Source organism: Nipponia nippon, unplaced genomic scaffold (assembly GCF_047370975.1).
Source record: "Nipponia nippon isolate SJK-2023a ecotype South Korea unplaced genomic scaffold, ASM4737097v1 scaffold_5, whole genome shotgun sequence".
Taxonomy (NCBI): domain Eukaryota; kingdom Metazoa; phylum Chordata; class Aves; order Pelecaniformes; family Threskiornithidae; genus Nipponia; species Nipponia nippon.
In genome coordinates, this window is record NW_028262369.1 from 72,971,361 (window position 1) to 72,999,138 (window position 27,778).

Genomic DNA, 27,778 nt, shown 5'->3' on the forward strand with positions numbered 1-27,778 from the left:
GAGAAAACAAGCTTTTTGTAGCCAGCCTGCATGAAAGATCAAGATCTAGCAAGCTAAACAAATGTAGTAGATGGAGCTTCATCCTATTTCCCATATGTAAAGTGATATATAGCTCTTTCTTTCCTTTGTTGCTGGGAGTCTACCTGTCAGCATGGATTCCTCAAAATGCTTTAAACTGTTTTAGACTTTAGACTTCTAGCTCTTGAAAGGCAGGGTGTCTTTTGTTTCCTTCACTGTGTAAGAGAAATCTTACGGCTGGTCTCTCCCTCAGTCTGAGATAATTCATTGGAGTGTGAGAGCAAAATGCCTTCTGAAGCTGCATTTTTAGACCAGAGTGAGGAGGCCATTCCCTGTCTGGACATTGCCATGGTGGCTGCTCGCAGCTTAACATATTTGTATTCAGATCTAGAAAAGTGTGTTGTGGGTCAATTGAAAAAGCAAACCCTTAACTCCTAGTTCAGTCTTTGCTCGTGTCTACTTTGTTTTGTTTCCTCACAGTAGTAAGTACTATTTTCTTGTTGTCTTAGAACTTTTTGATAGAACACGAATGAGAGGATATTCTTGTCTTGACCACTCATCGAGCTGTTGCGAAAGTGGTGACTAAACACTTAGATGAGTAATGCTTCTTCTTCTGGTGTGGGCGTGTACATTGTAATTATATGGGTGCACCAGTGTAACCTGTCATTTTTTTTTTTTGTCTCCGCCTATCTCCCTCTTCTCTCTTCTTTCAGAGTACTTGAATCCTGAAAACGGAGGGCAGCAGATGTTCTCTATAAGTGATGCTTTTATTAAAGGTAAGGAGAAACTCCAAATCTTGCTGTTGTGCACTTTTAATATAATGATGAAAACTCCTCAATACTCCTTTAATAGGGCATTGACCCTTTAGAAATATTTACTTGACTGTAAATCTGAATTTATTTGTGCAAAACTGATATAGAAACTACGCTCTTAACTTTTTTGAATGTACTTTCAAGCTTAAATTTCTTCTCAGATTTCTTCATTCAAAAGCACTCAAAGAAAAGCTTTTACTTTTTTTTTTTTAAAATAAGTGTAAGTGGCAAGTCTGTTCACAACTTTTCCACCCACAAACTTATGTAACAGATGCTGATTTTAACTTTCTGTGCAAGCAAATGAAGATGTGATGTGATTAATTTCACTGCTTCTACAGAGTAACTTAAAGCTTCATCTCTTAAATCTTTCTGGGTTTCCTGTCGTCACCACAACCGCCACCACTACTGCTTCTGAAATGAAAGGCCACTAGATGCAGTTGTGAGTTTTAAAATCCATGTGCCTTCCAATATTGTGGCCAGGTGCACTTGTGGGATTTTTTTTTTTTCTCCCAGTTAATGCTGTTGACATTGGTGAGCTCATAAGAGGAGGAAATAAGGGGGAAACCCCAATGTCTGTGCAGCCAGAAAAATAAAGTCTTTAAACTGATGCTTAGTTTTTAACTGAGCTTTTGCAGGAGAAAAGTTACACTGGGTTTTCCCCTTTCCTATTAATCTTTTACACAGCTAATTTTGGGTATGGAGCACCTGGAAAAGTTAACTGTTGTTTTTAAAGAGTCTTTTTTCAATAGTCCTGCTCAGATTACTATTGTATAAGGATTTTGCAGTTGTATCATGCACTCTGAGGAGTTTTAAGCTTGAACTCTGAAGGCTTGCATAGTTGCTGATGAAAATTTATACACTACTAGCATAAATGACTTATATAGTCAGCTGTTACGAGAATAGGGAAGTATATAACGTCCCTCTATAATATCAGGATACCTGTGTGGGAAATAACCTATAACTCTTTCAAAGCACAGAAAACTCTGCTGAAATAACCTCTAATCTTGGTACTGCAAAATGGAGAACAGTTCTAAGGAGTTACTACACAATATAGTCATTGAAAGCGGCAGGCCCCCTCCAAGTGAGGACAGTCTTAAACTGTTGAAACATGCTTTCCATCTCCAAAACCAGAAATGGCTATAGTTTATGCTGACATTTAGGATTTAAAAAATTGTATTCGGTGGATACTGCCTTCATTGGCATCCTCTTTATCATAGTGGAGAGATACCTGTGTATATGATTATTAGGTGGATGGAGGTAAGAAGATGTGCTGAGATCTTTTGAAAAGCTTGTGCCGCTTTCTTGACAGAAGATTCTTGGAAATTCTGTAGTAGTAAATACTGTGACATGGGCTAGATGAACCAGCCTGCTGGCAGCTCCCTCTGCAAATGAGTAGCAAAGAGGTGGTGTGTGGGATCAGGGCTGTAAGTGACATAAAGGTTCAAAAGTCTGACGTATGAATTGGTAGCATAGCATTTCTTTTAAATATGTTTGGGAGATGCGCTAAACAAGGCCTTTAACAAGATACTTTTGATACTTGTGCTGCAGCCTGAATGAAATAACTAGATCTTTTAATGCCACTTATATGTAGATGTCTTCAAAGCAGCAGCTTTTTGTGGATCAAATTAGTGCCTGTGACCAATGTTCTAAGTCTAAAAGGTATTATGATTATGTATTATGAATAGACATGATATTTGGAATTTACTGCTTATTTATAGGCAAAACTGGGATATAATATTTTTTTTTTTTCCCTTGTCTTAAACTTTGATACCAATTCAATTCCAGAAGAGAAAACAGTCTGCTTTATACTGGCAGTACAAGAATTTTAGTACCTCGGTTTTCCTTTGTACACTCACCACTGTTATACTCAATACTGTTTGCTGCATCATGTTACCATGAGGTCTAGCTCAAACTCAGTATTTCAAGAGGCTTAGACTTATGTAATAGTAAGTTCTTTCTTTTTCAAAGTAGCCTTTCAGAAAGACACAGGCCTGTGTGACCTTACATTAACACACTGTGACCTTATATTAACAAGCTTTGTTTGTCTCTTGCAGAATCATTATTCAACAGGAGGGTGGAGGAGAAGTCCAAAGAACTCCTTTTCACACCTCTAGGCTGGCACCACAGCAATCTGGATCTGCTGAGAGAAGAGAATGGGGAGAAACAAGCCATGGAAAGGCTGCTGTAAGAAACATGTAGAGAAAGGAATTTGCATATCTTGAGTAACAATTCCTGAAGCCCCTCTATTCTACCAACTTTCAGTGGGACTTGATCTACAGTGGACAATACAAGAAACTAAGTTGTATTAAGAAAACAGCATTTTTACAGTATATTTTGATTGCTTTTTTTTTTCCCCTGTGATTTTTATATATTGAAGTACAGGACCTGAGTTGACTGTAGAATGTTCTAGGCAGCTGTTCTTTCAGAGGACTTCCTGCACTCTTAACGTTAAGAAATTTACTTCTAAATGTGACTTCAACTAATCACTGCTCTGTATTTTTCTCACGAGAAACCTATTTGTTTTGGCTTTTTACAGGTCTGCTAATCACAACCACATGATGGCACTGCTTCAGCAGCTTCTGTACAATGAGTCCCTGTCACTGTCCTGGAGGGATATCATTGTACCTGTGGTCTGCCAGGTAGTTCAAACTGTACGGCCTGATGTCAAGAACAGAGATGATGACATGGATATCCGCCAGTTTGTCCACATCAAAAAAGTAAGTTTCAAACAGTGGATGTAGGGAAACAAAAGGATGGAGCTGCTGGCAGCACCCCTTGTTTGAAGAGGAGAGTCCCCTTCCCGCTGCTCCCAGCATGTTCAGTGGTGTAATTGGCTATCATGGCCTTTGGATAATGTGGGATTCTAGAAAAAGTTGCACAGAAGGAACTTTGCATCCTGTGAAGGGTGCTTTAATGCCCTGGAGCTGGCCTCTTCTTTCAGGCTGTAGGCTGCAGAAAGTAGCAAAGAGCAATACCTCTATAATGACTTGCTTCCTTTTTTGGTTTCTGCTTGTTTTGTGCTTGGACTGGAGATGTACTGAATGCTGGATAAGTAGCTTGCAGGACTCTGTGGCAATCTATTGCCCTATAACTATCCATTATGGAGGACTCAACTCCTCCCATGCCAAGTACAACAACTTTCTTCAAGAGGAAAACTTAATTGTTATAGGATGGTGCGTCCAGTTCTGCCAGATGGCCCAGTGTTGACATTGTCAAACTGTAAGGCTGGAGTTGTGGCATGCGGAGTTTCTTCTGAGAGGCTGATGTGAAACTAACATCCAAGGAGATAGTGTGACTGAGGATCAAAGGCTTGGGCTTATTTTTCTTTGGCAAAATTCACCTCAGGAGGCCTCTTTTGTTTGGAAGCCATGTAAATATGAGGAGAGCCTTATGATTCTGGTGGTAGCTCTGTGGCAGCATCAGTTGTTGCTCTCTCTCCTGAAACTCCAGTTCAAAGAGCAGATGTTCAGAGGTGAAAGCTCTTCGTAGCTGTCTGCTGTTTTCACATGCTCATAACAGAAATGTCCTCTGAAACATGTTATTCAGAAACCTGTTTCATGTTGTTTATTACTCCTGTGATTGGTTGTGACTGTAGACACACCAGTCGAGTTTGTGTTCAAATAGTAGGTAGACATTTGTTTCATTTTCTCTCTTTTTTCTTTTTTTTTTTTTTTCATTCTCCTGTCCTTACAACTTGTTCGTTGTTAGTGAAAGTGGCATGTGCAAAGGTATATGCTCCCCATGGCCTACAGAAGTTAGGTTCCGTTATTATCTTCCAGAGCGTACCTGTTTTAACAAATACGCATCTGTTGGGAAGGGTGTAGAGATCCTGGAACTCAGTAGTTGTTTTCGTGTTGCCCTTAGTTTGCCAGATTTTAAAAGAAAAGAGTTGTGTGTCCAGCATGACTGTATCTGATCTTTCATCTGATAATTGAGGGTGTAGCTGAAGCTTGCACATCAGCTACTATAGGTATTCTATGTATTAGGTTTACTGCATTAGAAGTTATGGGAGTGTATGACAGTTCTAAACATGTTCATTGCTTTATAGATCCCTGGTGGAAAGAAATTTGACTCCATGGTGGTGAATGGATTTGTTTGCACTAAGAATGTTGCACACAAAAAGGTAATATGGGCTTGATTAATCAAGTGCTGGCTGTAGTGCATGCTGAGGAAACAAGCATGCTGTGACTTCCTTTTTGTGTCATGAAGCTTCTCTCACCCCTCAGGAGGTTTGCAAGCGTTCTCTAGTTTGAGACCCTAAACAAGAATAGCTTTTAAAGCATGTCTTTTCCAAGCTGTTTTCTTTTAGCCCAGAGATTCTTGGGGCGGGAAGGTTTCCACATGCATGTATAGAAAAGCATCCTTTCCACCCCTACCATCCCAGAAGGCATCTAATAATTACCCCAAGTTTTAGCCAGAAAATGGTATTTGTGGTCCTGACTTATGACAACATAGTAAAGTAAGCCTTTAAATAAGGCAGGAGGTCAAGATAGAACTGGTCTACATGGAGGCTCCAAAGTATATCAAGACTTTGTGGTTCTTGGGTGTGACTGTAGAAACCTTTAGCATTGCACTCTTACTGAACAGTAGCTGTGGAATTCCAACAACTGGGTGTGACATCTTCATAAGAAGGAAGAATGTGTAGCTGGGTCTGCAGCGGGGGGGATAGCTGAGACACTTTTTTGGGGGGGGAGGGGAAGAAATAAATCATGGGAAGTCTGTCTTTTTTTTTTTTTTCTCTTGTGTACTTTTTCCCCTTCCAGGTGTTTGTATTTTCGTTTTAACTATTTTTTGTGTCTGTCTTAGATGAACTCTTGCTTAAAAAATCCCAAAATTCTTCTGCTGAAGTGCTCGATTGAGTACCTCTATCGAGAAGAAACAAAGTTTACCTGCATAGACCCTATAGTACTTCAGGTGAGAGCATGCTTTTGTTCTTGGTTAAAATTGCCTGAGGTCTAGTGATTCAAACAAAATTATGATCAGTGCACATCTCATTTTTTCAGTGTGTAAGGTGGAGTCGAGTGAGTGGGATTGCATAGGAATGAGAAAAACTTCCTCTTTTAGCAGCTAGCTAAGAAAACTGCTGCAGTAAATACAGTACAAACTTGTAGTCTTGTGCTGGGGGTTTTTGTCGTCAAGTTACACGTACTGGGAGTGATCTTATGGTCCTCACAATTAAATGCAGCATTTTGGAAAACACGTTTTGTTTTTAATGATACACCATGTAAGGAACTGTCCTGGTTTCAGCTGGGACAGAGTTGATTTTTCTTCCTAGTAGCTGGTATAGTGCTGTGTTTTGGATTTAGTATGAGAATAATAATGTTCATAACATACTGATATTTTAGTTGTTGCTAAGTAGTGCTCACACCAATCAAGGACTTTTCAGCTTCCCATGCTCTGCCAGGTGCACAAGAAACTGGGAGGGAGCACAGCCAGGACAGCTGACCCAAACTGGCCAAAGGGCTATTCCATACCATATGATGTCATGCTCAGTATATAAAGCTGGGGCGAGTTGGCCAGGGGGTAGCAATCACTGCCTGGGGACTGGCTGGGCGTCGGTGAATGGGTGGTGAGCGGTTGCATCACTTGTTTTTCCTGGGTTTTGTTCCTCTCTCTCTTTTTGTTGTTGTTGTTGTTTTCCTTTTCACTACAATTTTTTATTATTATTATTATTATTATTATTATTATTATTATTAATTATTTTATTTAAATTATTAAACTGTTCTTATCTCAACCCACAAATTTTCTTACTTTTGCCCTCCAATTCTCTCCCCCATCCCACCGGGGGGGGGGGGGCAGGGTGAGCGAGCGGCTGTGTGGTGCTTAATTGCCGGCTGGGGTTAAACCACAACAGGAACATATGGTTCAGAAGGTCAGAGCTAGATATAGTTTAGGTGTGCAAAGAAATAGTAGAAAAGTTAGTGTAGGTGAGGGTTAGGTTGCACCCATGTTATTTCTTGTCAGGCTTGAAAAAAACGTGACAACCATCAACCTCATAAGTGACGTGCTACAAAATGTCACTTTGGAACAGGTGCCCTGCCCCTGTGAGCAGGGAGGTGCCTTAAGTATGAAACCACTGAAATGGATAGACCTTTTCTTTAACACACTGCATTCCTGTCTGAGAGTCGGTCTTCAGGTGTTTGCCAGGGTACTTGTAACAAGGATATTTAGTGCCCTACTGAGCTTGGGCCATAATGTTTGTTTCTGTATTTAACTTATTTCCTCAGCATGCATTTAAGACCACTTCTGTTTGGTGATTAGTAGACAGGATTACAGGTATGAAAGCTTTAGGAATAAAACTTTTCTCTGCCTAGTGACTTGGTTTTCTAGTAAAAGCTTAAACTGAGACCTGTCCTTTGAATGGGGTAGAAGTATCTACTATACTTTCTAAATATTGGTGTCTGTGATTATTGCAGCAGCTGCTTCAGGACATGATTATATACTGTTTATGTATCTGCATTAAAGTCCTATAGGACAGAAAATACTACAGAAATACTAGTTCAATTGAAAAGGCTAGCTTTTAGCAAAAGCTTTATCTTTGCTACCCTAACATGAATGTTTGTGTTCTGAGGAGCTGGCAAACTGCTTTTGTGGTATCCTTCTCTTGTACAGAACTTTTAAAACCTGACTGATGTGAGCTGCAATAACGCAATTGAGAATACCTGGCTTGGGAAGCTGTATCCTCCCTCTAGCAGTGTAGACCTTTGGTTCTGATAGAGTTGCAGCCCTACTTTCTCTTTCTGTACATGTCAATAAAAGTGTGTAGGGGGGATGGATAGTGAGATAGAGCCAGAAGGTGGGCATGATTAGAAGAGCAATTTTGCAGTGCACAGCATTTGGGATCCTACTCCAGAAGCACTGTCCCCAAGCACAGATTTAGGGACTGAGGTTCTGTGTACAGACTTGTAGAGGCATACAGCACTGGCATACTCTGTGAATGGAAGTGTCTCTGAGTGCCAGCACTCAACATTAGCATGTATCTGAAGGTGAAGAACATAATAATGCAAACGGCTTTGGTTTAGGATGCTCTAATTCTAGCACCTTTTGAACATAACCCCTTTTTCCATTAAGGATGTAAGGTGCATAAGTTTGGATTCTGCTGCAAGTCCCTTACTGCAGACTGTCATTGGACTATATCCTCATATGCAATTAGTGCATATAACAAATTACTGATAAACTAGGTGTTGTGTTGTGGGGTTGGGGACGTGTGCACAGTGGGCAACTGATAGTGCTTTCTGGATAGCTGGTTTCCCTGTTCTATAGGAAACATCAGTATATAAATGAGACAGAAAGTAATATTAAGCACTTAAGTGTTTTTTCAGATGGGTTTGCAGTAGTTAACTGCCATACTTTGTTCCTGTCTGCAGGAAAGGGAGTTCTTGAAGAACTACGTACAGCGGATAGTTGATGTCAGGCCTAATTTGGTCCTTGTTGAGAAGACCGTGTCTCGAATTGCCCAGGACATGCTCTTAGAACATGGTATCACTCTGGTCATCAATGTCAAGCCGGTGAGCATTTCCTGTCAGTCAGACTGGGCCTTGTGGTGGATCTCCTGTAATTTCTCCTTGTAGCAAGCTTCCTGGAGAAAGCAAAGAGTTGTCTTGTTTTCTCCTCTAACCAAACCTGGGCTCTTTTTCAATGGTACTTCTCTTCCAAGAAGGCAAGACAGGCAAACCTAGAGAGTAACTTCCTCAGCTCTTCACAGCTACTCAGCTGTGTCCTTTCTTGGTAGGTCCTTGTACCCTGGCTTGATTCTAGTTAATCATGACTCCTATTTGTAGCAAATCCTGCATGCTCCTCAGTGATCCCCAGAGAGCCTCTCTGTCCCTGTGAGGCAGGGTACAGACAGCCAAACAGAGGGTGGCTGCGGGAGTTGGCTGAGCTCCTGATAGCCAGCACTGTGCTGACTGCACTGTACCTCTTGGAACTTTTTTCACTTGAACAGATCCAGATATCCGCAAGGAAGGGCACAATCTTAACCTCTCACCGGAAATATTTACCCAACTGCTTTTCTAAGATCCTTGTATATTGTGGGTGTGTGTTTGTGTGACTGGGTTTAACCCAGAGTTTGCACCTCAGTGAGAGGTTTCCTGAATCATGCTGTTTGGTTTTTTTGTTTTTTTTTTTTCCCCCTTTGTTTTTTTTTTGGGAGCAAGCTAGAGATGCTAGTGTCCTCTTTGCACTGTAGATTCTTACTGTTCTTTCCATTTTTACAGCAAGTGTTAGACCGGGTAAGTCGAATGACCCAGGGAGACTTAGTGATGTCAATGGATCAACTGTTGACCAAACCACGTTTAGGAACCTGTCATAAATTTTATATGCAAGTTTTTCAGTTGCCCAATGGTGAGTAAAGCTTGATGTGTCTTAGCTTGTGTCTGTGAAAGGATAAATGCTTTGCTCCTCTTAACTAGATCTGAACTGTTGGGTGCTTTGTGTGATCAAGTATTATCCTTCCTACTCATTTTTCTTTTTCTGTTATGTCTTGGAACTACAGTGAACTGGCTGTGGACACAAAAGCATGATCTAAGATGAGACGCACTAGATTTTAATTAGGCTGGCTTCTTCCTTCCAAACTGTTTTTTCTCTTCCCACCACTCTGGAGTTTGTCTAGTCCAACTTCCTGTTCAAAACAGGAAGGATTACTTTCAATGTAGCATCAGATTTCTCAGGGCTTTGTCAGCCAACTGTCGAGAATATTGCAGAATGGAGATTTTGTAGCCTGTCTGGGCACCTGTTCAGTTGCTTAACGATCCTCAGCATAAAGAATTTTTCTACATAGAAACAGAGACTTATAGAGCAGCCCGGGTTGGAAAGGACCTCGAAAGATCATCTGGTCCAACCTTAACATATGCAATCAAAATTTGCCTTGTTGCAATTTGTGCACACTGCCCCTTGTGCAGTCATTGTGCACCTTTGAGAAATCAGGTTCCTTTTTCTCTGTAACCCCCTTTAGGCAGTGGAAGTCTGCAAAGGAAGAAGGAAGAAATGCTGCTTGACAGGTTACCAGTGGTGCTGGCACATATAAATGCGGTTTATGCAAATTTTTGTGGAGATGCAGTCTTTGTATCTCTTCCCTTTCCTCTTCCTTATGCCCCCTTCCAGCCTTTAAATTGCACTCAAAATCTTGTAGGCTTTTGACTTTTAAAGATGAGCAAATGTGCCTGGGAGGATAGTGGTTCTTTTGTTTCACAGCTGCAGAGTCTACAGTGATCTTAGAATAAATACGCTGTTTAGGCCAACATGTTCCATGTGGCCTTCATTTGGACTTTATGATGACTTGTTTTACAAAACAGGAGTTTTATAGCAAATGCTTCTTTTGCTTGCTGCGAAAATAAGTTATTTCAGTACAGTGATGTGAATTTCTGCAGCTGGATTGTGCTACCGATGTTACTTGCTCTTAGTACCTGTTACAGTCTCCTCAGTGTGTGAGATATCTAAGAGCAGGTTAACTGTAACTGTCATCCTAACTCCTATTATTTTTTTTTCTTTCTTCTAGATCAGACAAAAACCCTGATGTTCTTTGAAGGGTGTCCCCAGCACCTAGGTTGCACTATCAAGTTGTGTGGTGCTGCAGAGTACGAGCTGGCCCGTGTGAAGGAGATCCTGATTTTCATGGTCTGTGTGGCTTATCATTCCCAGCTGGAAATCTCTTTCCTCATGGATGAGTTTGCCATGCCCCCTACTCTGACCAAAAACAGCTCTTTTCACTCCCTTATTGAGGAGCCAGGAGATGAAAACGAGCAACAGAACCTCTTCAACGGCGAGGATTTCAGCACAGCAGTCAGAGACATTGAACTGTCCTCTGAAAAGCTCCCTGTAATCTCTGAGTCAGTGTCCTCTGATGAGGTCAGCTTGCTTGAACAAAGAGGTTTATTTGAGAGAGGTGACCAAGAGAATAGTCAACTGGAAATTGTGTCCTCCAGACAGCAAGAGCACCACAAAGTGGAGTCACCATTTCCAGTGTTCAACTCTGTACCTCCTGCAATACCTGAAACATCCCTACTGCCCTTACACGGCATGGACCAGCAGTTGGTCACTCTGGATAGCCAGACATTAGAGCCTCTTCAACAGGCAGATGATCTGCATGAGTCCAAGAGTCAGATGAGAGTATTCAGAGACCCTCTCCAGGATGATACTGGTTTATATGTCACAGAAGAGGTAACTTCTTCTGAGGATCGTCTCAAGACTTACTCTGCAGCATTTAAGCAGGAGTTGAAAGATGTCATTCTATGTATTTCTCCTGTAATGATGTTCCGTGAACCATTTCTTTTGACTGAAAAAGGCATGAGGTGCCCTGCCCGGGAATACTTCCCTGAGCAAGTTTATTGGTCTCCTCTCCTCAATAAGGAATACAAGGAGTTGGAGAGCAGAAGAAAGAGACAATTATTGCGGGATCTCTCTGGACTACAAGGGATGAATGGGAGTATCCAAGCCAAGGCTATCCAAATCTTACCTTCTCACGAGTTGGTTAACACTAGAATAGCAGAACATCTAGGTGATAGCCAGAGCTTAGCCAGAATGCTGGCTGACTATCGGGCCAGAGGAGGGAGGATACTACAGAAAAGCACAGATCCCTTTGCCCAAAGTAAGGATGTGTCTAGTGTCCCTACTGGAAAAACTGGGTGCAGAATTGAAGAGGATGAGAAGGGACTGGCTCAGAATGAATCCTCGTGGTCTCATAAGGTAAGACTCAAAGCTATGTTACTGAAAACCCAGGTTACATCAGTTTCTCCTGGTAATAGAGAAGGTGTAGTGTCTCAAATGCTAAACCAGAGTTGTGGGTGTGGGGGTGTTTTTGTTTGGTTTGTTTTGGTTTTTTTGGTTTTGTTTTGTTTTTTTTTTTTTTTACTGGGTCAAAACTGCGTTTTAGATTGCAGTGCTCTGGGCACTTAAACAAGTCAATATAACCAGGGACTATGTGGATGTAGGAAGGCAGAACAAGAGACTGACTGCAAAATTTCCCTGAGAAGGGAAGAGGTTGTGAGACTCTGCTTTCTGAGAAATGCACAAAGTCAGCCAAGAATCAGTGTATTACATTGCCTGTTCAGCTCAGCTGTACATGATGGATTTCTGAAAATGAGTATATGTAGGGGGAGCAAACTTAGAGAAGTTGTTTCTGAAACTGAGCTTTCTTGCTGCTTGTATTGGTGATTTCTGAAAGTGTAATATTTTCATTTTCAGAAGGCTTAATGTCAAGGAAACAGCAGTAGGCTGTAATTAAAGTATTTGACTGTTTGTAAAAGTTTGGGTGATCTGAAGAAATGTGGGAATGTCATAATGGCAGGGGAAAATTTTTCAAATTTCAAAGCAAGGCAGTATGTGCTTGTAATCAAAATTAAAGTTGGGAAACTGCCATGAAAGCAACTAACTTGTATCTGAGGAAAAGGACCTTGAGACTTTCCTGAACTGGAAGCTGTTCAGGAAAAAAGTCTATTAACAAGAGTAGCAGAACTGATCTCTTGAAATAGTCAAACATTTTGGTCCCTGAGCCAATCAGCCCCCAAGGTCATGAGCAGAAGTCACGTTTTAATTGGTGCTTAAATGTAAATCTGTGTAGCTTCACAGGCCATAATCTTACAAACTGTAAGACTAGCCCTTGCGCTGGATCAGACTGGTTGATGCTGTTTTTAAATTTATTCAGTGATCAAAGAAAAGTATTTGGTAGCTTCATAGTTCTGTAGGGCGTGGAAGGGGAAACAGCTCTATTCCAGCAGCAGCATGGTAAACCTCTTCACAGAGGACAAAGTTAGAAGTCTTCCTATCGCCTGAATGAGTAATTGAGGTTGTAATATATTGGCAGAGTTTTGACTCCAAGGTGTCCTAAACTGTACAGTGCTTTGGAGATTCTGGATGTTTGTCTAGGGGCTTTTGTTGTTTTCTGTTTTCCTTAGCTTCCTTTCCACAGAAACACATGCATGTGCATTGGTTTCATTATGCATATTAGTTATGCTGTTCTAAAAATGGCAGTTAGCAATTATACGTGGTACAAGTCTACCTGAAGCTCAGAGATAATGCAAGGTTAATCTGTGTAAAAGGAGCAAGCAGAGATTCGTCTGTAAATAAAACTATTAGAATAGAATTTTGTCATCGGGAGTTGTGTGTGGATGGAGGTGACTGTTAGCAGTAAATGAGTTGTTTTCTGTCTACCAGGTGGATTGTCTGAGTCCAGTAAACCATCAGAGGCTCTGCGTTCTCTTCAGTAGCTCTTCTGCTCAGTCCAGCAATGCTCCAAGTGCCTGTGTTAGCCCGTGGTATGAAAACTACTCCTCTACAGCTTGTATAGTTGCTATCTTTTTTTCCGAAGTCAAGGTCAGTGCTCGCCTCATAGTGGTATTTCTTTGAGGACTCCTTGGTAGGTTGTGCCCATCCTGTAACAGGAACTGTTGCCAAAAGAATTTTGTCTTGCCCAGTCAGGTGGATCCAGAGCAGTATCCCATAGTCTTTGTAACCCCCAAGGCATGTTATGAGAAAGCCCAGCCTGAAACTAAATGCTATAGTTGGTCCTTTCACTGAAGAGTAATGTAGGTGTGGGGAGGGCACTGCATGCAGTCTTGTAGGGAAGAGTTAGTGTGTATGAACACAGAAGAATGTCCAAGCCCAAAAATAAGCCTTGAGAGAATCTTAGAATACTTCTAGATTGTATCATCTGAGAGTGGCATTTGAATATATTGCTATCTTTCTCATAGTATAGTCAGCGGCAGTAAGAACTTTAACTGTATTTCCAGCTTAGGGGGCTGTAATTTGTTAATTGTGTGCAACTCGTGACATGCTTCTAGCTCTACTAAACAAGACAGGTTTTGGTGTTTCATCATCTAGCTCAGGTGCGAATATAGAGGTGGCTCTATTACAGGGAAAGGCCTAGTAAAAGTTCCTGTAAAAGCTTAGGAGTGAACCAAAGGAGGTGATGATAAGCTCACTAAACAGCAACCATAAGAGGATGTAAACTACTGATATTAGAGATGTCTGAATTGTGACACTTAAACTGATACTTAAACATTTTAAGGGGCTTGGTCACCTCAGGTTCTGAGAAAACAGAAGTTGCTATTAAATCTTCTAGAAGAATAAGGTTTTCTTAAGGCTTTTTTCATCACCTGGATGTACCCTTTTTGTAACTGTTTAAATGTTAGTGTTTGAGGCTTCAAGCTGTCTAGACTTCTGTGCCTAGATATTCTCGAACATGATCTTCAAAAGTGCAGTTGAATTGTATTCGACTTTTAAATGTCAAGTGTAAAGTTGTTCTAGTAGGACTCTGATCTCATTATTAGCAAACTTGACAGCAAGGGTCTAGAAGGGGTAGTCAAGAGAAAAAAAGCCTTTGAAGGTATACAGGGCTGAAAACAAGGCAGCAGTGGGTGCAGCTCTGTGCACCTAGAGGCCATTGCACAGCTCACAGTGGCAGCATCCACCCTCTAAAGCTTTTCTTTCTGTGCTTTAGGATTGTGACCATGGAGTTCTATGGGAAAAATGACCTGACTCTAGGGATTTTTCTGGAGCGCTACTGTTTCAGGTGAGGTTTTAAATTTTATTCTAAACAAAAAAAAAAAAAGCTTTTGATAGCTCTAAAGTTGATCTGCTGCAGTCTTCGTAGACTCTGCTTCCTGTGCACTTAAGAGAATAGCACGCAAGTCTGCAGAGTCAGTTGTGTCCTAGTAAAGCTTACCACTTAAATCTGTGGTAATCTAAACTATCATGCTGTAGTGAAACAGGAAGTGGATTTAAGAATTCGCTTACTCATGCTCACTTCTTATAAGCAAATACATCCACTGCTTTCCCACTTGGGCTCTGTCCTTCTTATTTGCTTTAATGAGGAAGCAGAACAAGACTTACAAGTTCATAAAGACAATGTGTTCACTTAGCACTTTCTTGTAGCAATTAGGGCTCTAAGGGCCTAGTGAAGTCTCTGACCATGTATTCCAAATGGCTGTTTTTCAAGACAAGCAACTGTACTGATCACAATTTTCTAAGGCTCCTATTTGAACTTTCATATGAGTTCTGGAAAAAAATGACTCCTTTAGTGTTATCGGAATGTCTCAGAGTAAAGCTTTGTCATATCTGCAAGGTGGCTAACATAAAATTGTCCAGAACTCTTTTAACCCTAACAAAGTACTGTGTAATTTATTTCATCTGACAGAGGTGCAAGTTGTTACGTTTCAGTAATAACCAGTACCGCCAGAACCCCATACAGGGTCTCAGCTGGCTGTGAAGCTGCACAGGTAGCTTGTGGCTCCTCAAAAGACAAGATTACTCTCTTTTTTCTATTGGCCCCCTGCAGTAGCAAAATGCTTTTCACGTTTAGCCTTCTCTGGAGGAACAAGTATTTCTCCTTGTGCTGATCAATGAGGAAGAGGAGCTTAGCTGCCTACTTTTAAGTTCGTTTCTCTGCTGACTAGCTAGTGTGTGCTAAAGTGAATGCTTCTCAATCTCCGTAGTTTCAGTAATTAAAATGCTTTTTTTTTTTTTTTCATGCGAGCAAGGAGGATCTGGGCTTTTTTAGGCCCTTTATGTTTTTGAGGAATTCCCTATGTCGCTTTGGTACCTAAACAATTCAGCTTTTATTTTTCTGATGTCAGTCTCTCTTCCGTGACTTAAAAAAAAAAAACATCCAAAGAAAGGTCATGGGTTTTTCTGTTCAAAGAGGTTATATGGCACTATTTTGCTCACCTCTTCCTTCAGGAGCTGAAACATTACCATTGTGAAGGCTCTCTGGCGCATCTTTGTCCTCACTAGCATTTGCTGTGGTACACTGCCAAAGTGGTCTTCTAATTTGGCGCCAAGTGCTTCCAGGTGTTTGATCCATATTTTGTGGACTATATGGAATATGTTCGTAGAAAGTGATTCATTGTAAAAAGGTCATGATAGCAACCAGTATCCAGTCACTGCACCTATACAGCCATTACTAGCAAGGGAGCTTCTGTACATGCTATTTCTAAATGAGAACAATTCACTCTGCAAAAACAGCCTTCACTAAAGACTTAGGAAACTTTTAGAGTAAAGATAAATAGTAATGTGATATTAAAAGGCATGTTAGATATGTTGAATCAGTTCTTCAGCAGTGCCTAGCACATGATCATTCATAAGTGTTTCCATTTCTCTCTGTAAGGCCTTCCTACCAATGTCCCAGCATGTTCTGCGAAACACCAATGGTGCACCACATTCGTCGCTTTGTTCATGGGCAAGGCTGTGTGCAAATTGTGTTAAAGGAGCTGGACTCCCCGGTCCCTGGGTACCAGCACACCATTCTTACTTACTCCTGGTGTAGACTGTGCAAACAGGTAAGGGTGTGGATTTAAGAATTATTGCTATTCCAATTTAGTGTTCCTGTTGTGACTGGCCTTGTATGGAAAGGCAGTATTTTTGAGAAAGCACTCATCCCTGGAGCTATGGCTAAAATAGCACAAAACCTGTTACTGATACATATGTTCTCAGGTATCTACAAATTCCTCTTGTAGAACTGGGGCTGTTGAGAGTGAAACATCCTGTATGAGGTAGTCCTGTTGGAAAGTGTCAAACCTGGCTCTGAGAGGACAGGTTTAAGTGTGGAGTTGATGTATCACTGGAAACTAATTTCTGACACGTGGAAAAAATGGAGTTGCCCTCTTAGAGGTGAAGAATATGGGCCCTTTCCTGCAGTGAATCAGTATGAGCATCAAAAGAATGTATGTATGGGGAAGGGCAGACACTGAGACCTACTGACTTAGTAACTGGCTAAAACCACTTGGTATTCTTTGATCTGCTATGGACTGGACCGTCTGCATTGCGTCAATGTGATGTCTAGACTTCCTTTAGTAGTCATTAGAAAGTAAGTAAAATCTTCATTAGAGGAAGGATAAATTGTTTTAAAAAAACACAAGATAGTAAGACTGTGTATTATCTGAAACTTGTTCTGTAATTTAGCTAAGAAAACATGACCAACTGGATACTCATCTCTAGCTAAGCATTGTAAAACTTAAGAGCCTTTAAAGAGACGAGAATAAAACTTAATTAAAAAAGATTCATACAGTGCCTGAAATGCAAAACATCTTAATTATCCATGTGGATGACTCAATTCACCTACTTATGCTGGCTTAAACATGGGTGTTGGATTTAAAGATACCTGGAGGAAGTTAATGTAATTGCTGAAGGCAAGGCCTACGCTTCTGTGTATACACCTGTTCTATAACCCTTTATTTCTGTGTGCTCATGTAAACACTAATATGTTTGTGGCTATTAAGTATGTGTAAAGTGGTGGCCACTCTGAGCTTGCAAGCACTGCTAAAGTTGAAATACACTGCAGAGCAATACCAATGTATTTGTAGCTGAAGAATCACCAGGGAAAAAGTATATGATGAAACCACTGCTGCTGATTGGGTTGCTGGAAGTTGTCTCCATGCAGAGAAATAGCATCCCAAATATAAGCTTCCGTCAAGGATATGTTTGCACTCCCCCAGCTTAGCACCTGTCATCATCAACTAGCAGTTGTTGATCTGATTTATTTTAACTATGTGTTGGCCTTAGCATTTATGCAAAGCTATCTTTGTTGTTGTTTAGTATGTTTCAGGGTCATGGGTGCTTCTGGTACTAGAAATACTAGATTGCTGTCTAGGTTAGTCTGTCCTTAATCTTAGTTAAAGGATGAAATTAAGACACTTGGCTTTCAATTCTTCAGGTGACACCGGTTGTTCCCCTTTCCAATGATTCTTGGTCTATGTCTTTTGCAAAATACCTTGAGCTGAGATTCTATGGGCACCAGTACACTCGAAGGGCTAATGCAGAGCCTTGTGGTCACTCCATTCACCATGACTATCACCAGTATTTTTCCTATAATCAGATGGTGGCATCTTTCAGGTGAGGTCCACTGCTAAAAACTTCATTCTCTCTCTCTCTCTTTCTAGTACCATGTGAAGCATGTAGCTCTAGTAAGGATTCATCAGGTCTGTCCTTCACTTTGAGTACAGCATGGGGTAGTGTAACTACGCTATAACCACAAGTGCAGGGTTGTGGCTGGCTTGCAGAGGGCATTGCAGGTGCCATCACTGTCCTGGATGGGGTGGGCATTATTCCTAAGAATGGATGGCTGCAGTTCATGATACACAAGGCAAACACTTTTCCCTGTCTAATCTCAAAAACTTTCAGAATTTTGTTTTTGCAACATGATCTGTGGTTTTACTTTTTGCCTAGGAGATAAATGAACAAGGTGTTATTGCTACTAAAAGTAACTAAAGCCCTGGACACATTGACAGTGCCCCTTTTCATATAAGGGCCACAAACCGCAATATGATGTAGAATTAGTACTATGTGGGGAGAGTCTTGTTAATAGCTGTCGTATTGCCTTTTCAGCTACTCTCCAATACGGTTGCTTGAAGTGTGTGTCCCGCTCCCCAAGATCTACATCAAACGGCAGGCTCCGTCAAAGGTTACTATTTTGCAGGATCTCAAGGATTTCTCTCAAAAGTGAGCTTTGTTTTTAATGCCTTCCTCAGCTTATTTGTATTTTGGACTTTTATTAGCGGAACACAAAACCATTTTTGCTAGTATAGATAAGACTTGCTAAATATTCATTATTTAATAGAAAAGTAATGGTTTTAAACACATTTATATGTGCATATACTTATAAGGGAGGGTGGTATTGGAATCTTCTTTATTAGCTTTACCTGCTCTGTCTGTCCTAATCTCTCACCTTTTCATCTGGCGACAATTCAGCTTAAACATAGCCAGTAGAAACTAAGATTATTCTATTCTCCATCCCTGAATGTTGCACTGGTTTTTGAGTGGTATAGCATGTTTCTGAGTGATGTTGTTAAGTAGCCACTGAAAGGTTGACCATCAGCTGGTGTCTGAAATGTCACCTTTCTTACAAAATGCCTTCTCAAGCACAGCTAAAGTATTTTTGATTCCTCCCTCTAATACTAAAAATGGAACAGAGGAGGTGGTCCTCGAAGACTAAATCTGAAAACTGCAGGTAACACTTTGTAGTCTTACCCTAACATTCCTTTTGGAAGATCTGACCAAGTTTAAATCCTGCCTTCAGCCCAGAAAAACTGCAAAGCCGTTGCTCAAATCTGTTGCCCAAACAGAACTGTTTTCATTATATTGGCCACATGGCAACTAAACTCTCTGGTGTGTAAAAGACATTGCCTTTGTTAGCTATTGAATATGGTAACAGCAGACAGTCTGGTACCTTCCTGTAGTCTAAGGTAAACTGCTGTAAGCCTAGACACCTTCTAAATGTAGGAACAGAAAAGTGGGAGACAGGCACGATGGAAACTGTATTAAATCCAGCCTGACTGCTGTTCTGCCTGGTGGCAGCATTCCTGTATGGCTGATGTCTCTGTGACTGCCTGACTTCAGAACCTGTGGAGCTTGGTTTAGGGCTGAAACAGAGTTACTCACTCTGACTGTCTCTGAGCCCTTCTGGTGGAGGTGTAGCTTGCAGTCCCAGATTCTTCCTAGACACAGATGACACAACAGTTCCCCTCTGCTAGTAATGTGTTTGTGGCCTTCGTATTACTCTCTGACAACTTCCATTGCTAAGAATAAGTTGTGAAGAGGAATATCAGTGTGTGTAACTTCTAGGTTTCTGCTATAGTAATGAATTTTTTTCAACTTTCCCTGTAAATTCAGTAGGACAGCCTACTGTGCAGAAGGCTGTCATATATTGTCTTCCGTATTCTTAAATGCATTCAGACTTTTATTAAAGAATGTTGAAGATGGTCCAAGTTAGTCACAGCTTAACTCTTTGCATCCCTGTTGGCAGGGTGTCACAAGTGTATCTTGCTGTTGATGATCGCCTTGCTTCTCTGAAAACAGATACTTTCAGCAAAACGAGAGAAGAGAAGATGGAAGACCTCTTTGCCCAAAAGGAGGTAATGGACTATCTCTGCATTGGCAGACCATAGGCTGCAAAGTGTGTGGAGAAGCCACTCAGATCTAGTGTCATCTCTGGTCACAGAACACTGACAGTTTTTCTTTTGGCAGATGGAAGAGGGGGAGTTTCGAAACTGGACTGAGAAAATCCAAGCAAGGCTGCTTTCATCGTCATTAGACACACCTCAACAGCTGCAATCTGTTTTTGAGTCTCTGATAGCTAAAAAGCAAGGACTTTGTGAGATGCTACAGGCCTGGAATAACAGGTAAGAGGACACATGTTAGAATCATGAGCAACACTGATACTGCGTTGGTTATAGAAGGGAAGAGGTTTTGTACTTTCTCTCCCTGTAGTGCAGTTGCTATATAGAGTGTGTTACGACACCTTGTGCTGAACGTTCTCTACTGGTTAAGACCACAGAGCTGGTTGATTGGAACAGAAAATCATTTGAGGCCAGAGAATAAAAGTGTGTGTTGTAGGGCACAGTTTGCATCTGAGAGGAGAAAGTGTCATTTGAATAAAGGTGGAAGAGAGGGGAAGAGGGGAGCACGGGAAAGCAATTAATTGGGTGAACTTATTTCAGAGGTGAAGAAAATGTTCTGGTCTTGGCCATTTGAAACATAACTTTGGCACATGCTAGCAACCATCTGAGTTTGCAGTAAAGACTTGTAAAGGCATGCTTGGCTATATTCTAGTATGGAAAAACTTCATAACTTGTGCCTTTCACAGCTAATACCTGTAACCTGTCTTTTGATTGACTTTTTTTTTTCTTTGGTTTTTTTGTGGGTTTGTTTTGTTTTAAGATTGCAGGATCTCTTCCAACAAGAGAAAGGGAGAAAACGTCCATCAGTACCACCCAGCCCTGGGAGACTGAGGCAAGGCGAAGAAAGCAAGGTACAAGAAGCAGGCTAGAAGCTACTTAAATGTTTTGGGTTTTGTTGTGGTTTGTTTGAGGTTTTTTTGGGGCAACACAATAGTCTTAAGACTGGCTTCAGTTCACTTAGTAAACTTGTTTTACTGTGTTATGTAGTTTTCAGCTGTAAAAGCTTGAATTGCATGCTAGTGTATGTATCTTTTCCTAAAGATGTGAACCAAGAGCCATATTACACAGAAGACGACTAAGTATGAATAGGATTTGATGATTTCCTGTGGTCTTTGTGTAGTGTTAATCTGAATATTGACAGCAGAGAGCTGCGCTCATTGTTAGGCATGTGCCTAGATAGGAGGGAGGTCACCTTGTTACATCCTAGGTTGTTGCCCATCAGGTTTATCCCTTGTAAAAAAGAAAAGGCAAAAATTATCAGGAGAGGCAGAGCAAAGAACACAGGGAGGACTGATAATGAATTTGCAGGTTCATCTCTGTTCTGTGATGTGTACTGAGGGGATGTATAAATGATTTTGGACTGCTGCCTCAAGAGCTCTGTCTAAGGGTACAGTTGCCAGCATGCCGAACAACCACCCTTTGGGGAGCTGGTACTCTGAGGAAATGTCCAGGCTGCAAGGCAGTACAATATAAGCTACATACAGAGTGGCTGAACTCCCCATAGTTCTAACTTTAGCAAGGTGCATTAAGAAACCCCATAAGACCCTGGGTTTGCTCTGCTGCATGCATACGTGTCCTTCCCAGTTAACACATATTTGTTTAGATGCTAAAACGCACTTAACCTATATAAACCTACTTGCTGCTAGATCAATAAGAGTGTAGTCTTTAAAGCAGCATACAGAGATGACAGCAGTCATAAGCATCTTGTGAAACTGCGTTGCTGTTGCCTTGTCTTTTTTTGTGTGGTGGCAGATACAGTGACAGTGCAGTGGGTGGGAGTGCTCTATTGTGGTACATCTACTTTTGCAAGTGTTCCACAGAGGAAGGGATACAGCTATAAAGAGCTTGGCATCAACATTGGTATTTTGTTATTCTGCCTAGATCAGTAGCATGGATGCTTCCCCACGCAATGCGTCTCCAGCACTGCAAAATGGAGAGAAAGGTCTGTTTGTTTGTTTATTTTTCTTAAGCTGCCAAAAGAAGCTTACTGTAACCCTTTCCCTGACGTAATATGGGAGCCTTTGTCAAATTTGATAATTTAGAGAAACAGTGAATCCCCATTGTGTGAGATGGGAATAAGCCAATTTCTAGCTTACTATTATAAAAACCGAAGTCTGCTTCTAATATGAAGCTGAATTACTAATGATACTAAATTGGCCACCAATGGTTTTCCTTTGAACTTGAGTTTAAAAACTTTCAGAGGCATTTTAAATAACTAAATAACTACGTGGAATTTGGGAAATGCCTCTTGCCTCTTCTGTGAAGTGGTTATGGGTGCTGAGACCTCTTACCTGTGAGGCATACTGAGGGTTTGTGGGAACTGAAGGTAGTGGGTATAAGTGTGTGCATCTTCTGGAGGTTATGTGCTGTATTGATCAGCTTGCTCATTCCTGTGCTCTGGGTGGCCTTACCTGCTTTCTAAGTAAAAACTTCTTGAAAGTAGACACTGGTGATAGCTTGGCCTGGGAGCAAGTAATATCACTTCTGACGGCCATGTAAAATGTTTTCTTCTGTCCTTAACTGTCCTCGTACTCTCAGAGGATCGTTTCCTGACTACTTTATCAAGTCAGAGCTCCACAGGCTCCACCCATCTTCAGCTGCCCACCTCTCCAGAGGTTGTATCGGAGCATGTGACTGGTGCCAACACGCTGTCTGAACAGGATACAACAAGCAGCTCAGAAGGTATAGTTCAGTTGTGGTCTTGTATTCTTTCTCTTGCTTCTCTGTGGCAAGTATATGAGATCTGTTTAGGAAACAGCAAATCTGGTAACTCTGCAACCTTCCTTCCTTCTGAATTTACAGCTTGCAGTTTGATATTGTGATGCAGACTTAACTTACTTCTGTTCCAGATGTGTTTGATGGACACTCACTGGGATCTACAGACAGCCAAGTTAAGGAAAAGTCTACTATGAAAGCTATTTTGGCTAACTTTTTGCCTGGAAACAACTATAACCCCATTCCATTTCCCTTGTAAGTACTGCATAATATATGTGATGTACAAAATTAACAGCCTGGTCAAATTGCAAACAGAGCCGTGCATGCTTCCTTTGCTCAGTATATAATTTAAGTCATCACTTGGGTTTGCCTCTAAATAAGCTATAGACCTTCCTCAAGGGAAGAAGTTTTCTGTGTCTGTTCTAAGTGTTTGTAGGTTACCTGCTTTTCTTATTAATGATTCTCCCTTGTGCATATACATTATCAGTTTCTCTTCCTCCTAGCAGGCATGCCTCCTCAGAACTCTTGTGGGAGGGGAAGGGGTGGGGGAAAGAGGGAGAAAGGTGCCTTCTAATTTCATTGCTGCAGGGAGGGAGCAGAAATGTCCTTCCTTAGCAAAGACTTACTAAAGCTACATGCCTGCCTCTTGTTTTTTGCTTCCAGACCTCTTCCAAGGGTTGGACTCAAATTGGCATTGTCTGGGTGTAGGTCAGGTTCAATGGCTACTGCATGTGTCCTGAAGTCCCCCTCTCATGTGAAAATGGGCAGGCTGGAAAGTCTTTCAGCTACTTGGTCTGCGTGCTTTGTAGTGTTTCTCGTTTGACGTGAGCCTAATGTTTGGCAGCCTGAGTTTAACTTCTGAACCCTACCCCGAGGGCAGTAGTGGAGGCCATGAGCTAATGCGGTAAAAGTTAAATGACCGGACCCTACAGATAAGTAAAAGAAAATCTTACAGAAACCCAGGAGGCTTTTGGGAATTTTCTGTGCTAAAGTGCTTTTTCAGAAAAGAGTCCAGGGTTTTCCCCTAACTTCACTCTGCAGGCTATGCTGCAGGACAGTCAAAACACACTCAGGCAGGTTTTGGTGCCATTAGAAACAGTGGCTGCTAAACAGAAATAGACTCTTACTCTAACCTGGAGCTGGTCTTCTGATATAAGCAGCTTGCTTGAAGTGCTGATTGCCGTAACACATTACCATTTAGATTTAACCATATAGCTATGAATGTGTCTATTGGGAGAAGCTGATCTGGGCAGCTTTGGTTCCATGCTGAGACTTGCAGCTTGTGCCTGGGAGTGCAGTGATGAGATCTGGGTTTTGACCAAAACTTAACCTTTTCTTTCCACAAACTACTATGATCTACTAACAGTCTCCTTATGTCTTTTTCATTTAGTGACCCAGATAAGCACTACCTAATGTATGAGCATGAACGTGTACCTATTGCAGTTTGCGAGAAAGAACCAAGCTCCATCATAGCTTTTGCTCTCAGGTACTGGTGTGATTTTTGCTGTTCATCTGACACATGCACTTTTGCAGCTTTTCTGTGCAAGGAATATTTAAATCCTAATGCTAGGGAGCAAGCATGACAGAATTTCTTCACTCAGCTGTGTTGAGAGTTTCTGCAGAGCTGAAGTTCTCTCCTTTTGCTACTGAGATATGGAAAGCATGCTTTCCAACTTGCAACTGGGTTTGGGGCTTTTCTTGCCGAACTCTGGTACACAAAAATGAACTGGTTGTGTAGTGTTCCCTGTAATGTGATATTGTTAGAGAAAGAAGTGCAACAAAATTTTGCTCAGCTCTTCAGCCTGGAGGAAGTGCAACTGAGTTAGGTATTCATGCTGCAGTCTGTCCCTTGCCTGCCTTCAGTCGTAGCAGCTCTTGCTACTACTCAGCTCTCCAAACCAGCCGCTTCAGTAAATTCTGTGGTTTGTGTATCCACAAGGCAGCAGGCTTTTAAAGAAGTGCATTCTTAAGTTGTGGCAGAGGGAGAAACGAGGGGGGGGATTTTTCCTGCAGTATGATCTAGAGAAGCTTCTGTTCTAAGGGAACTAAGTTCTAATTGTAAGAAAAAATGAAGGAGAAGTTTTTCTACTGTGGGCTTTTGTTTCCTGTGGTTGTCTTTGAACTGAATCTTTGGGTTGATGTTAGAGTCTCCCAGAGAACAGCTGACTTTTAAAAATTGTTATTTTTTGAATTTTTTTTATTTTCCTTTCCCCTTCAGTTGCAAGGAGTACAGAAATGCCCTGGATGAGTTGTCCAAAGCATCTCTGAAGAACAGTTCTGAAGAAGGACTACAGCCGAACAGGTTACATGCAGGAATTATAGTACATAGAGCAAAGGCACAGAGATTGTAGTGAATAAGCCAAAACGAGGATGAGGAAGGACCCTCAAAATATGCCTCTGTTAGGATCTCTGCTTTCTGGTGGAATCTGACATGTTCCATGTAACCAACACACACTTGTAGTATTTGAGTTTCCGTTTCATGTTGGGGACTGTGCTGGCTCCATCACCTGATTCCTTGACTGTGTGCATCGTAGGGATTACTGGGCCTGCTTACCTTTCCCATGGTGATGGGTGGTGGAACTGTTGCTATGGAGCCCTGAGAGGTTTTTCTCAGGGAGGTGGAGGAGGGCAACTTCGGAGAGTCCCACACTGTTACAATTTTAAACTGTATCCTCTTCCCTTTAGCATTACTTAGTGTTGGGTATGGAGGAGAAATAAATGTACAGGAGTAAAACAGTAGTGTCTCGGGTGGCAGTATTTGTTGGGCTTATGACTTCTTTTTATATCTTTCTCCTTTCAGCATGTCAGACAGCAAACCAAAGAGCAGTAGCCCCGTCCGCCTGCCTGAGGCTAACATGGGTCCTTCAAATCGCAGTGCAGAACCAGAACAGCGTAAGACCATTTTGCGAAAATCATATCCATGGTGCTAATCTTGGCTCAGACTTGAGTCCACTTAACCTGGGTTCTAGCTCTTGTGAAAGTTAAGTTAGAACAAAGAAAATGCATTCTGAGTTTAAATTGTGACTAGTCTTAGAGTTGACTTGATGTAGAACATGGTGGGGAGCAGGGGGAGGCTGTGTGTTTGTTTTTTGAAGTCTGTGCCCATGATGGCTTTTCTGATTCTTATGAGATCAGACTATCATTCCCAGATTTAAAATGTTATGATATAGTGAACCTTGGGTTGTTCTTGAGTCTAGCCTGTTCAGTGGGGTATGATGCCCACAAGATGTTCTGACCTCTTTTGGCACTGCCTTCTTCAAAAAGATGGCAATTAAAATATTTTGAAAGGGAGAAATGAGGTTCTTGCTATGTTAAAGATGCTCATGCTTGGTCTGTGTTTTCAAATGACTCAGCATTCCAGAATGCTACTCAGAACACTAAATCAGCTAGCCTGATGGACCTTGGTTGCCTGAAGAATAGCAAATGAGTTGCAGTTGAATGACATTCCTCCAGTTAGAACAATGAATGGAGAATGCTGATGAGAGTCATGCTTTTATTAAACTGCCTGTGGAAACACCAAGACCAACTTCTTTATTCCTTTTCCCCGTAGCAAAGAAACCATCTGGTGTTTTGTCTTTCTTCCGTGGCACGGGAGGGAAAAGCCCAGACCTGTCTTCCCAGAAGAAAGAGACCTTACGTGGTGCTGACAGTGCCTACTACCAGGTTGGACAGATGGGCAAAGAGGGAGCAGAAAACCAAGGAGCAGAACCTCAAGGTACAAGGCTGTTGAGTCCATCTTCTGTCTTGGACTGTTACTTCTCCCAAACCTCCTTCATACTTGTAAGGCCCAGAATGCACTCCTCGTGCTTTTTCAACAGTTCAAGATTACTCAACATGCATTGAAAATGAATGATTTGAGCATCAAACGTAGGTTTCTCCTAAAGACATTGCTTTGCTTTGAGAAGGGAAATAGGGTCTTTCAGACCTCAGTAACTATAGGGACATTGAGTAGTCTGGGCTTGAATGCCTTTGGATTGAGTTGACTCTAGTTAAGCAGCCCAGTCTCTCTTCCTTGCTTCCTGTTTAACTTTCATTGTTTCAGCTCATGGAAAATGAATGAAGAGAAGACAAAGAGAAAGCTTGTACTTATGTGTCCCATGAACAGCAGTGCCCTTCTAGCATACATATTATATCGTACAATTATAGCTGCACCTCTCATTCCCTGTGCATAGTTCCCTCTGTATTCTTGAAAAAAGAAAATATTTGTCTTGTAATGTGAGTTTACAAGTAGTATCTTACATGGCTTTCTCAGTAATAATAATAAACAGCCCTGACTGAATGGTCCCTTTATGCCTTCAGATGACATAGATGGAGGAGATGGACAGAAGAAACAGCTGGTGAATCCCCATGTGGAACTCCGTGAGTAGTTGTAAATAATAACATGAAGTCTTAGCTGACAAACTCCTTTCTTCATGCAAATATAATGGAAATCTTGAAGTTAATAATGATTTTTTTCTTTTTATTGGGCAGGAAGGAAAAACAAATCAAGAACAGACCAATGCAATTGTTACTGTAATCAACCTCTCTGTTGCAAAAATACTCCATAAACGTTTTTTTTCTTTTTTTTTTTTTTTTTTTTTTTAAATTGATCTTTTGTCTGGACACTTTCCCATGGCATATACTGTGAGCTAACCTAAAGGGAGTTGACTTTCCTGTCAGTTTTCCATTTAAATCCTATTGGTTTAGACTTCCAAAGTACAATAGGCATGAGAGAGGGATGTTTAGCACAATAATATTGTTCTAGACATCCGTTAAAACCTCTAAGTTTCATCTCAGGTAGTCAATGAGTATTGCATGCTGTTATTGAGGATGACCTTTTTTTGCAGAATTTTCAGATGCGAATGCCAAGTTCTACTGCCGGATTTATTATGCTGGCGAGTTTCACAAGATGCGTGAAGTGATACTGGGGAGCAGTGAAGAGGACTTCATCCGATCCCTCTCTCACTCTATGCCCTGGCAGGCACGAGGTGGCAAATCTGGGGCTGCCTTCTATGTGACTGAGGGTAAATGCAGCTGCTTCCCCCTTCGTAATTAGAGGGTATTATTTGGGATGGTGGTGTTTAGTGTGTCATTTAATCCCTGATTACCTCTAGCCAGAGGATTGCTGACTGAAGTGGCCACTCGGAATGGAAAGTTAAGTAGATTGTTTTGGGGTCTTCAGTATCAGATTATTTGTCTCTCTGTATGTGCAGGAGAACAAAGTGTAGTTCTGTTTTTCAGTAGCTAGCAGCTAGGGACACCAGTTGAGTAGAAGGGTTGTACTCTTTTAGGTAGGCTTCAGAAAACAAAACCTTGAGTATAATTCAAGGAAAACTGGTCATTGAAGACATGGTGTTTCTTATAATC

General features: G+C 41.3%; 1 protein-coding gene across 15 annotated transcripts in view; it reads left to right on the forward strand.

The window, feature by feature from the left end:
* PIKFYVE (phosphoinositide kinase, FYVE-type zinc finger containing) overlaps nt 1-27,778 on the forward strand; it is a 70,594-nt gene that overhangs the window by 33,883 nt on the left and 8,933 nt on the right. For 11 of the 15 annotated variants that reach the window (XR_015699153.1, XM_087734038.1, XM_087734040.1 and 8 more), the window contains 26 exons: nt 732-794; nt 2,885-3,014; nt 3,367-3,547; nt 4,879-4,953; nt 5,637-5,744; nt 8,198-8,338; nt 9,047-9,173; nt 10,327-11,513; nt 12,981-13,081; nt 14,266-14,337; nt 15,931-16,102; nt 17,476-17,654; nt 18,147-18,260; nt 19,564-19,672; nt 19,785-19,939; nt 20,478-20,568; nt 21,599-21,659; nt 22,256-22,399; nt 22,567-22,687; nt 23,096-23,224; nt 23,823-23,918; nt 24,651-24,734; nt 25,233-25,324; nt 25,983-26,147; nt 26,732-26,791; nt 27,259-27,435. Coding sequence is in view for 14 of the 15 variants with exons in the window: in XM_087734038.1 (XP_087590164.1) it covers nt 732-794; nt 2,885-3,014; nt 3,367-3,547; nt 4,879-4,953; nt 5,637-5,744; nt 8,198-8,338; nt 9,047-9,173; nt 10,327-11,513; nt 12,981-13,081; nt 14,266-14,337; nt 15,931-16,102; nt 17,476-17,654; nt 18,147-18,260; nt 19,564-19,672; nt 19,785-19,939; nt 20,478-20,568; nt 21,599-21,659; nt 22,256-22,399; nt 22,567-22,687; nt 23,096-23,224; nt 23,823-23,918; nt 24,651-24,734; nt 25,233-25,324; nt 25,983-26,147; nt 26,732-26,791; nt 27,259-27,435 (4,134 nt within the window). In the remaining variant the exon portion in view is untranslated. The remainder of the gene's footprint in view (nt 1-731; nt 795-2,884; nt 3,015-3,366; nt 3,548-4,878; nt 4,954-5,636; nt 5,745-8,197; nt 8,339-9,046; nt 9,174-10,326; nt 11,514-12,980; nt 13,082-14,265; nt 14,338-15,930; nt 16,103-17,475; nt 17,655-18,146; nt 18,261-19,563; nt 19,673-19,784; nt 19,940-20,477; nt 20,569-21,598; nt 21,660-22,255; nt 22,400-22,566; nt 22,688-23,095; nt 23,225-23,822; nt 23,919-24,650; nt 24,735-25,232; nt 25,325-25,982; nt 26,148-26,731; nt 26,792-27,258; nt 27,436-27,778) is intronic. The other 4 variants (XM_087734039.1, XM_087734044.1, XM_087734052.1 and 1 more) reach the window with 2 other exon arrangements.